This window comes from Macrosteles quadrilineatus, unplaced genomic scaffold, assembly GCF_028750875.1.
Source record: "Macrosteles quadrilineatus isolate MER2022 unplaced genomic scaffold, UCM_ALF_1.0 Scaffold_8__2_contigs__length_117827958, whole genome shotgun sequence".
NCBI lineage: Eukaryota > Metazoa > Arthropoda > Insecta > Hemiptera > Cicadellidae > Macrosteles > Macrosteles quadrilineatus.
In genome coordinates this window covers 113,713,712-113,726,052 of record NW_026542601.1, presented here as the reverse complement: position 1 = coordinate 113,726,052, position 12,341 = coordinate 113,713,712, and the positions used below count along the sequence as shown (strand labels likewise).

At 36.2% G+C, this 12,341-nt stretch overlaps 1 protein-coding gene across 1 annotated transcript; it reads left to right on the top strand.

The window, feature by feature from the left end:
• The first annotated feature begins 5,207 nt into the window (after positions 1 to 5,207).
• LOC129001029 (ER membrane protein complex subunit 5) lies at positions 5,208 to 10,540 on the top strand. Its single transcript, XM_054428170.1, has 3 exons — positions 5,208 to 5,413; positions 8,843 to 8,895; positions 9,547 to 10,540. Exons 1-3 carry the CDS (start codon positions 5,335 to 5,337, stop codon positions 9,805 to 9,807), a joined length of 393 nt encoding a protein of 130 aa, XP_054284145.1. The 5' UTR covers positions 5,208 to 5,334; the 3' UTR covers positions 9,808 to 10,540.
• The last annotated feature ends 1,801 nt before the right edge of the window (positions 10,541 to 12,341 follow it).

Genomic DNA, 12,341 nt, shown 5'->3' with positions numbered 1-12,341 from the left:
TGATTTTTTATAGTATTCATCACAAAGAAGCTCTTCCTGTGACTTAACCTGGAAGTGAGGGGGTTCCTCCTGTTGCCAAAAACGTTGCAGGGAAGAGTGTAGTGAATTATCACTAACAGAGAGAAGAGAGATCGCAAAACCTGACACGGGTTCCGAGTTAGTTGCACAGGGAGCTTTACCCATCAGAATAAAGCCAAGATGAGTACCTATCACATGAGGCATGTGCGTGCCGAGGGAGTAACTTTCATGAGTCCAGAGGAGGGGTAGCAGAGAACTACCTATAAGCACGTCAATGCCACCAGGCAAGTGAAAAGTAGGATCAGCTAGAACATAGGGCTTGATTTTTGTTAGCACTTCCGGTGATATAGGGGAGCGAGGTAAGTCGACGGAAATCTTATCAAGAATATGGAATTGATGGTCAGTGGCTATTACTCGACCTGAGAGAGTTTCAAGATTCAAGTAAGTTGACCCTTTAGTACAGGAAGCCATTTGAGAAAGACCAGATATTTTGAGTTGAGAAGACTGGCGTTTTATATTTAGGAGATTCGCAGCGCGTTCTGAGAGCAGATCACACATACTGCCAGTATCTAGTAGAGCACGAAACACATGAGAGATACCCTGAGGGGAAGTCAACTTGACCAAGGCGGTGCCGAGTAATACAGTATAATTACCCGAAGTCGTACATGAGTTATTTTGGGCAGAATAATTGCTTACATCCGCGACAGTGGCGGAGATAGAGGCTTGTGAATTAACATCACCAGTCTGAGTGTGAGATGGACCTGAAGTGGTCGGGGAAGTTCTTTGACCTTGAGGTCGAAAAGACATCTGAGATGTTTGATTATTATCACCAAGGTGTAAGAGAGAGTGGTGTCGCTGTTTACATGTGCGACAAGTGAACTGAGAGCGGCATTCTTTGGAGCTATGTTCACCCAAGCAAGAAAAACAACGATTATGTTTTTTAACAATGGCGTGTCGCTCTCGAGGAGATTTATTTTGAAATACGTCACAAGTGTAAACTTTGTGATCATTTTTGTTACAAACAAAACATTTGTTATAGACAGGACTATTTTTAGTCTGAGAGCTATGAGAGGGGGGAGCATTAGATCTCGAAGTAGCTACCATGGCTAGGCCTACGTCAGACCGGAAATGCACCTTTTTTGGTATGGTTTTGTGAGGTGAAGGTTGAACGCTTCTGTGGGCCGATGACATGTTATGTATGTTAGCATCTTCTGTCTGCGAACATTCTTGGTTAAGAAATTTTATTATTTCACCAATTTCTGGTAATGAATGAGTAACTGGATCTTCGGTTTGACTGGAACGGAACGATTCAAGTTTTTTACGTAGTTCCTGGTCCATTTTACGCAAAAGGAGTGCGGACAATAGGGGGTTGTTGTCACTAACGTCACAATTTAATGCCTTAAGAGCTTGTGTGTGTTCCGTAAACAGGTTTACAAATTGGCGCAAACCTTTGAGTGAAGTTGCCGTAATGTTTGGCAGGTCCAACAATTGGTTAAGATGCAATGATTGCAATCTTCGATTGTTGTGATATCTGTCACGTAACAATTCATAGGCGACTAGATAATTAGGAGCGGTGAGATTTAAACTCCTTATTAAATTGAGAGGCTCTCCATTTAAGACAGAGAGTAAGTACTGGAATTTCATAACAGAGGATAATGAAGCATTACGGTGGATTGCAGTGTCAAAAAGATTGATAAAACTTGTCCACGTTAATGGATCGCCAGAGAATTTTTGTAAGTCCAGTTTAGGTAATCGTACTTGTGAGCTTGGATGAGTTTCTGAAACAGAAAACGATTCACTGAACGCGGAAGGGGTTTTTGGTGGTTCTGAGGGAACCAGGGTTTCAATCGTAGCTTGAATGTGAGAGAACATGTCTTCAATAGCATCTTGATCATTGGAAAGAGTCTTATCATCGATCCCTTCATCTTCCAGAACGAAGGCACGTTGAAGGTTATTTTCAAATTCACTGCGTTTCTTTTTTATTTCCAACGCGTAAGCGGATAATTTCTTAAGTTGTAATGGTGTTAGAGGGTCGATTTGAGTTGATAATTCATCTACTGTAGCCTTAAGTTTTTCAAAACGTGATTTAATCAGCGCCGTAGAACGGGTGTAGATTGCGGACTTAAAATCAGATGCTTTAGGAGGCATTGTGAAGTGTTCACTTGAAAGTATTCACGCGAAAATGGAAGTTGTGGGTACACAAAAGGCTTGTAGCTAGGCCTATGAATGGTATTAGCTTAACAATGTAGTAATTAATTGTCCGCTGAATAATATAGAGATAAAATATTATAAATATCTAAAACATATATCCACCTACTTTGTAGCTTAATTGAGGCAAATAGTTAAAAACACTACGTTATCAACACGTTAGATAGCAATAAAATATTTTTAAATGAGTGTGGCAGGTTTAATTCGATTTTCAAACTATAAATCAACAATTGAGCTTAGTTGAAAGTATTCAAGTACGGTAATAATAATGCACAATAAAACAAGAGATATGATAGAACAAATGAATGAGTCACATGAAAGTTCACCGTTATTTACAAAAATAATAAATGGATCTAAATAAGTTTAATGAGAGTAGGCCTCATTAATGAAACAGTGTAGAATAATCCTTAGTAAACAAGAATTGCAACATAAAGAGTAAGTTATTACCCTAATAAATGAGAAAGGAACATTAAATTATAACCATCAATGAAATATGAATCACAATACAAATACGCTAGCTAACAGTTTTGTTTATATGTACAACACTAGTAATAAGAACCAGTAAAAACGGTTATTTTGAACTATTTATTAAAATGTTAATTGACAAGATAAAATTACCTTAAATATAATATCGCACGTTTGTCAACCAAAATTACAGAGATGAACTAATTTAACTTTACTTCATTTAAAATCAAAATTCAGAATGCATAAACAATGTTAAATAACAATGACAAATTATTGTTTATTTAGTATGATATTCAAAAGAGCAATATTGATTCAAAGAATAATAGTAAATACCTAATAATAACCTAATAGTTGGTTATTAATAATATCAATCAACCTTATTACACAATACACCTTAAATGAGAAAATGTAAACAACAACAAACGCTGTACAGTGAGTGACAGTTGAGATATGCGTCTGCTACTAGTGTCGGCCGTCTGCACGCGACTAAATCCCGCAACTAAAACTAAATCCCGTTTTCGGGATAAAAAAGCCAAGTAGGGAAAAATTGTCTACTACTAGAGAGAACAGCAAATTGTACATGATTATGATTGTGACCTGCGCAGACGCGCGAGTGGAGAGAGATTGCTAAACCACGCCCACGAACGGAACGAACGCGAGCCGATATTTTACCAATATGGCGAAAATTGAAAATTGCAGATCGCTAAAAATATGGTTGATGATGAAAATTGGCTGAAATTAATTACCACAGGACTTTAGACAATGAATCCGGCTCGAAGGACCAAATGTTGGGGGCGTAATGGGTGAAAATGAAAATAATTAATAACTCGAAGGACCAGAACTAATTAATAGTTCAAGAGAAAAATAATTAAATTAGAGAAAATGGCGAATCTGCAATTTGAAGGGCACTGAGGTCCCGAGATGGAATAAAATGTCTTGTGAGGGGCAAATGAGATTAGTTTTAGAGTCTAATTAAAACACACACAAAACTTTAAGGTTGTACCTTGAGTCCAATTATCCAAAGGTGGAGAGTATGGCAGCGGCGTCGTCTATGGTGGAGCGATGGCGGATGGCGGAGTCCTTAGACCGAGTGCTTCTGTTTTGTAGAATTTTGGAGAACGCAACGCACCCAAGTTCATAATCACAAAGAGCTCACTAATACGCGGAAGTCACGGTGAAAACGTACGGAAAGTCTAGAAGTAATACACGGACGCGCACACACTGTCTTGAGGTTTGAAGAGTCTGAAAGCACTAGATCACAATTTAAGTAATTTAATCACAAACAAAAGGGGGAAATTAAAATGTATATATAGTTAAATGTACTATAGAGGAGAGGGAGGCCAGATATAATTAATCTATAGCCTAAAAATACGTTTAAGAGAGGTAAAATGGGCAATTAATGTCCCGAGATACGAGAAACGGAATACACCGTGAGTTATGGACGCCGACCGTGGACAGACAGACGCCGATCGCCGGCTTCACACTTTGAAAAATGCAATTGTGGTTTAGAGGGGTCTAGGAATTCGATGGCCAATAGGAAATGCGATTGAAGCAAACACGGCGTCAGGTGATTCATGGGTATGTAGTACAGGAAAATAGGCCTTACTGTGGCGGGAAATTCGAGCAGGCTTAGCAATCTCATTTGAATATTGAAAGCGGGAGTCTATTTACAATAAATTGGTACTGAGACTAAATAATATTACAATAAATGTGGTGATTTATATACACATTAGCATGATTAATTAACCAGTGACTTAATTAACATAATGATTAATTTCTAAATACTCTAAAAATATGAATACCGAACATCTGTTTTGACGCTATTAGCTTTTCTTAACGGTATTGTAAGAGAATGGTCCGAGGGGGGCTGAGCGTTATAGTGTTCGTAACAATCAAAAGGTCGACGGCTCGATCCTGAAAAATGTAGTAGATTTTTGATGTTCCGAATGTGGGTCCATCTGTCTCTGATCATGGGCTTTAAATATGATCCTGTGATGATAGCTCAGTGGATAGCACCATAGATAAAACATACTCCGTGTTGGTTAGTCTATGATAGCACCTATGGTGGAAGGGATAGCACCATTAAATTTAATAACCAATTCCAACTGCGTCTGGGCACAGAAAACATACTACTATAACCGGTCTGGGTCCGGAAGACCAGAAATGACATCACTTGTAGTATGCTTGTAGTCAAACCAGTGGCTATAACCATTGACTATATATACCTACAGGTCAATGCTATAACAGAACAGCAACAGAAGCGCGTTAAGGTCCGTGACAAGGAGCCTCCACGACAACCTGCCACCACTCCACATAACTAAGCACAAAAATATTTAATTGTTTATAATTCGTTTTCTTATAGTACACAATAACTCGATTCTAACGACGAATGGAATTTACTGAAATCATCGGTAAAGCTTTCGACTCAAGCAGAAGGTGTTTGTCTTCTGCCTTGTGTTCGTGTTGTTTGTCTAGCGGTCTGTCTGTCTGTGGTGACGTCACGTGACTGTGATGAGATTGGTGTTCCATTGATTGTTTTTAATATTGGTTGCTATTATCAAATTGAGGTTAATTTATAAGAAATAGTTAATTTCGGGCACAATAATAGATTTGGGAAAAATTATTAAACAATAGTTGATTATCATGACTTCTTCAGTTCACAAACTTATCATTACTGTTGGATTTATTTCACTTCTACACGCTGCCTACTCAGCCGCCCAACGTAAGCTGCATTGTATAGTGTATACTTTTACCTTTGGTTTGTTCAGGCCAAGGTTTATAGATTTCGTTAACAACTTTCGGGAACTTTCCCAAATGTTTGGCTTCTGATAACCCAGGTCAATAGGCCTAACTTACGCCTAACCCAAACCCACTTCCAGCACTGCCTATGTTTAGGGGTCCTAGGCCTAAGTTTAGTTAGTAAATTAACTTTAGTTGCTAGCTCAACTTGAACTGTAGAATAGGGAAAAAGATGGGCCTAAAGAAAAGGGGGGTACAGTTTCTTAATTGGGCTAATATCAATTGAAGCTATCGAATTGAAAATATTGATTAATAATCGATACAGTATTTTTAAATATATCTTATAAAATAAAACTATCATAACCTAACCTAACCAATCACACTTGCTGATGGTGAAAAAATCGCATGAAGGTTTACTAATCGAATCGATAGTTTCAATCAATATTACCGTAGCCCAGTTAAGAAACTGTACCCTAAAAGGGCTATTGACACAGTTTGTTGTTATCGTCAGGATATTGTGTTGACTCACATCGGTTTAATCAATTATTAGGCTTACCGTACATTATTAGGCTATTCTAATATTTGCTCAAGAGTTATAATGTATAACTTAAATTGTACTACGGTTCTTGGCTACTTTTTTGTGTCAGAACAAGGACAGCAGTGTGTGAGCATGGGCGAGAGTGTACCTATCCATTAAGAAGCATGTGTTGGCCATCTCTGTGGTGGGAGTGGGAAGGGCAGCTCTCAGTGTTGCCACCTGTGCTGATAGTGTCGGTACAGTCCCGACTTCGGTCACTTTTACCCGTATTCTATTTCTGTGTTGAACCTGGAGAGAGGGGGCCTTCCCAGATTGTTCCCTAACCAAAATTGGCAACCCCTGGTCACCTGTTTGTTTATTTGGCAGAACTTGTCATTTCAGCCAATCACTCGGTCCTCCAGTGACATTGTTAAGGGTTTCACATTAGTTAAGGGTTTTTTCGTAAACCTCCGCTCGGTGAAGTAACTTAAAACCTTAAGTAATATTTTAAATTGTAATTGACATTACTTAGGCTCTGGGAATGTTCCTGTAATAAACCTTAAAAAACTAAATTTACAAAGTTTAAGTTTTTTTCTTGTCATTCAAGTGAGAGATAAGTAAAAAATTTTCTTTATTCTTAGATAATTTATCATTTATTGAGGGGGTGTATGTACACTTGTCCCACAGGAAAAAGTACACTTGCCCCTAACGTGTTTTCACACAGGGTAAGTGTACGCCCCCCCCTAACTCCCCAAAATTGACTTTCAGGGCTATAAATAAGTTAGGCCTAACAATGTTATTTTTTAATTACCCCTAAAAAAATAAGTAAGATCGCCAAATTTCAGTTAGTTATCATTGTACCTATTTCAATTTTTAATATTTTTTTTTAATTTTCCGAGCGGCACTTGTGTTCTGAGTAGAAACGTAAGAGGTTCTTAAACACGTCTAAACTCATAAATCATAGCTAGAGAATTGTATAGTGATTATAATTTAAAAGGGCATAGTTTGAAATACTTTTGGCCAAGTTTTCATATTTTTTTGTTAATAAACAAACTTATTAGGCCTATTAGCTAGAAGTCCACATGCCCCAGGCGTACACCTACCCCACTTGACCTTATTTTAGTTACCTACCAAAAGAAGAGTACCTAGCCTAAGTTAATGATAGATTGATACAAATTAAAATACTGGTTCCAATAGTTTTATAGGCCTACTTATTTTCACTAATTATTTGATAAGATGGGGTCAGATTTAGGGGTACTTTCCTGTTAAAGGGAACATTCATTATTATCGATGATTTTTTCTCGATGTATCGATATTTTTGTTTTTCTCTACCATCCATTACAAATTGACAACTGATCCTGTTTAGGATAAAATAGTCTATTATATGGATTAAGAAATTAAGTTAAACTGCTCTTTAAGCTAACGTAACATAACTAACCAAATTTTCTGTACCATTAAAAAATTCAATTTGATAACAGAAAAGGCAAGTGGAGAATATTAACAGTTTTTAAATGTTACAGAAAGTTTGGTTAGTTATGTTAGGTTAGTTTAGAACAGTTTCATTTCAATATTTTTTTAAAATTATTGTTTGTTGAGACTGAACAATACTTATTTATCGTAGTTGTCAGCTGATAGGTTTCAATTCGTTAATATTGATATATCGAGAAAAAAAATCATCGATAATAATGAATGTTCCCTTTAACAGGAAAGTACCCAGATTTATTTAAGTTATGTAAATCGGCAGGTTAACCTTTTAACGCGTTGCAGTAGGAAAACCAAACTCAGCACATATTTACAACACAAGAAATTACACTTTTTCATCAAAGTTACAACTTTGCCCCAGGCCCCAAAATGGGATATTTTGGTGGCAGCCCCAAATTTTCAAATGTATACACCCCTCATGTGACCCCTCATTTTAAAGGGTTTACCAAGAGAAATTGAATGGTGCAAACCAGAGGTCAATATCACACCCCTAAGCAAAATGGCAGCCATTTTAATTATTTAAGATGAGCAAGCAAGATAAAGTCTGGACACACCCAGTTAACTTTAAAAATGTAATATTTTAATACTGACCAAAAAGTGAATTCTCTTTTTTTATAAAGGTATGCCGAGTTTAGTTTTCCTGCTATAACCTGTTAAAAAGTTAATAGGGAATATTTCAAAATGATTGCCATTTAGGTTAGGGGTGCGATATTGACCTCTAGTTTGCGTTATTAATTTGTCTTGAGAACCCCTTTAAAATGAGGGGTCTCATGATAGGTGTTCATATTTGAAAATTTGGAGCTGCCCCCAAAATACCCCATTTTAGGGGCCGGGTACGAGTTCTTACTTTAATAAAAAAGTGCATTTTTTAATGTTGTAAACGTATGCCGAGTTTGGTTTTCCCACTGCTACACGTTATAAAGTTAACTGGAGGTGCCCAGACTTTATCTTGCTTACTCATCTTAAATTAAAATGGCTGCCATTTTGATTAGGGGTGCGATAAGGACCTCTGGTTTGCGCCATTCAATTTCTCTTGATAAACCCTTTAAAATGAGGGGTCACATGAGGGGTGTTTACATTTGAAAATTTGGGGCTGCCACCAAAATACCCCATTTTGGGGCCTGGGGCAAAGTTGTAACTTCGATGAAAAAGTATAATTTCTTATGTTGTAAATGTGTGCTGAGTTTGGTTTTCCTACTGCAATGCGTTAAAAAGTTAACTGGGGGGTTCCAGACTTTAGCCTAACCCTCTATATACCCACTTCATCAATCTGATCTTGAACTGTGAATCCCCAATTAGCCTTAAAATATTGTGTAGACTAGTATTGCCTTAGGCCTATAGGCCCCTAAGTTTGTGTCTTGTTTCTTTTCATTCTAGAAAATATCAACTAAAACTTTAAATTCATTTTTACAGATAGATCATATTTGCGGATCACAGAACAACAGTTTATATCCCTGCCATTTGATGTAAGTATTGATTACCGGTATCCATTGAATTTGACAATTTCTAAGTTCACAAGTTGATTTGTAATAAAATTTGATAATAGTAGGTCTTCATGGTTTGGGCTTTGGAACAATATCATTTGAGTCCAATGTAAACAACTACTAAGGTACTGTACTAGTTTGTATTTTAGACCATTGCATCACTTTTCTTCAGGTTAAGTTAAAGATACTAGACTATCTGGTTTTAAGGGGACAGGGAGAGAAAACCGTCCTCCACAAACAAGTTGAAGTAAAACACTTTTAAACATGTTTATTAGCTGTATAAAAGGCAAATTTGTTGAATGTTTAGCACCACAACTCTTCCTACCCCCCTATTGGCGTCCATGCTTTGTGGACATAAAGTTTTCATTAAATCATATTTGTTAGATCACAAGCAAAAAGTAATAAATTAAAATCACTTGTTTTTTAATCAGAAAATGTTTTATGGTTTGATGCCTTTCAAAATCGCAGAAGAATCACAAATTGTTTTAGAACATAAGCCAATGGCCTAAATACAGTGATAGGCCTATATTATTTTTTAAATATCATAACAACCGTTTTTTTTTTTTTTTAATTAACTTAAAAGTAATGTAGCTTCAATATACAGTTTTTTCTACAGAAGTGTGTATTTTGCAGATAATTCTTCAAGGGATAATTAGTCTCTTTTTGACAATGTACGGTGTAATGGCCGTCGCTGGAGACTTCAAGGAGATAAGAGCCACTGTAGATTTAGAAGAGAAATCTTGGGAAACCCTGAGAAACCTTCCATCATTTTACGTCTTCAACCATAGAGGTCGAGCACTATCACCTGATTATGAGCCTCCTCCACCAAATGTGAAATACGTCGCACCAGATCTTTCACTACTACTTCAGAAGACAGAACTGACAAATAAGTGAAAATTAAGTTGTGTGTGAATTGTTAACATTGTGATCACTTTTCTATAGCACTTTTTGCAATCCTGAACAAAATTATAAAATAAGACATAATTTTCACAATTGTTCAGGACAGAATAGTATATTTCGTACCTAGGGCCGAAAATGAGGGTTTGCCGGCTCGAGATCGTTTTTAAGTTCGAGACGAAGTCGAGAACTTAAAAGATCGAGAGCTGCAAAACCATTTCGGTCCGTGGTACGAACGCTATTTTTCACCACACTATACCCTATTACCACTATTCACCACTACAATAATGCACACTGATAGTCAACACAACTACAACTTTAAGGTTATGTGAAAAGATAATTTGAGGAATCAGCAAAAATAAAAATGAATAGTTGCTAGGCAACGGTGACAATAACACAATTCTATTGCAATGCTATGGATTTTGATTGTGTATTTAAAATGCATTCATGTTTTAAGTAAGTAAGCGGACAGCTGATTTTGCGGCCCCGGCCTGTAAAAACCTGCTCGGTCCCCAAATTACGATGGCAGCTGGCATGGACAGCAAAACGTAACTTTCAGCCACCAATTAGCGTATGTAATACAGCCAAAAACATCATAGTGTGGTGAAAAGTGTATTTGATGGTGATAAATTCAAAACTGCTGCCTGTTACAGTTTTCTTTATGTATAAACATAGAATTTTGTTGTTTAGTGGCAGAATTTATTGTGATTAAATTATCTGGGCCTTAAAATGCTAATTTTTAAGTAGGTACCTTTATTTCCCTTAGGCCTACTGTTCTCTGGTTGCTGTTTGGGTTAGGACTAACTTTTAAAACAATCCCACCCTTTTACAAGCAAATTTTAACCGAATCATATTCTCAACATTTTGTAAGACTTTATTTCACATCGTTGGTTGAATTCTAATCAAATTATGATTAAAACTTAACATTTCCTAACCTTGACTTCATATTAATTTTCTATTATGCTTAAGGCACCTTTGTCAACAAAACATAAGGTTTTTGTGTGGACTAGGCTTAAGAAAGTTAATCAGTAACCCTGGACCTATAAAGCACTCTCCAGAAATGAAACAAAAGCTAGGAAGCAAAGGCACAAAGTAAATTGCTTTTTTTAATTACCATTGTCAATCTGCTCATGAGCTCTAAAAATTACACCCCAATTGTGAAAATTGTTCAAGTAGGATGGCTGGAAAAGGGATATTAGAGAGACACCCTTACTGTATTAATAATATAGACGAGGTGTTAGCCCGTCCTACGTACGGGAATTCAGTAGTCAGTTAAAACCGTGTACAATTCAGATCAGCTACTTTACACAAATAAAGGCAAAGTATCTTGCAGTTTTAATGTGAAAAATCATCTTGTAAACAAATGTTGTGTGACCAAATATGTTTTTATTCCATCATAGGCCTATACGATATGCATTTTAAATCCGATAATTTTACAATAAAACAGCAATTCTGCAAATTTTACGATGTGAAAAGCGTTGAAGTGAGATTTGCAGCCGATTCGCACAGACGCACACTGATTATAAGTACGGTAGGGGTACACTTCCATATCTGTTGGCACAAACAGCCAAATGAGTAATTTTGATTATTCGATTGTTTATTTTAATACATCGTTTGGTTAGGTTAACACCTTTCTAACCAAACGATATATCGATCAATATTTTCATTCGGTTGTTTGTGCCAACGGATATGGAAGTGTACCCATAAGTAGCCTACGGTAGAGAGAGTAATTTTGTCAATTGAGAAGTGTATAGACCTAGTCAACGATACCACCTTCCATAGCATACCTGCCTCTTCCATAATTATTATCACCAAAATACAACTACTATACACAATTTTCAGTAGGTCTGAATAGAAACTACCTAAAATAAAACGATAATATCCAATAAAATTCACAGTACACATAATTTAACTTTGGTGTCCTAACATCAAAACTAATCGTCACACCTATCCTTTATATCAATTTCACTGCATTAATTGCTAAATAAATAAGTGTAAACAAAGAAAAGTAAAAACAACAACAGTTTGTTTTGAAACAGCTGTTTGGTTCAAATAACATTCATTTGAAAAAAAGAACTGGTCACATGTAGCAGGAATATAAAAAGTAAACACGCTAGTAAAGCTAATGACGTAATTGTCAAGACTCGTAATTTCGACTTGTAATTAAGACTCGTGTACAGAGCCTCGATTTGTACTGTGGTTTAATTAATTTTGGTTAAAACTGTGGTTTAAGTTGTGGTTTAATTATCTCTACTAATCTTACTTATTTCCTATAATCAATGACAAAATAAGAGTAACTAAAATAACCTCATAGTTCCATATTTTATATTTAACCAGCTGTTAGTTAAAACAAATTATATTGCTCTAAAACAAATCGAAGATTACAAAGATTGCTTTAAAAAATAATTTGAACATCCTAGTATTTTACTACGTATATTTAATTAATCTGTCATCCTCTTACAGAAGAATTGAACGTATCAATGATTAGCATTACACATAGTATAAATAAGTCAACCCTAAGTATGTCTTTA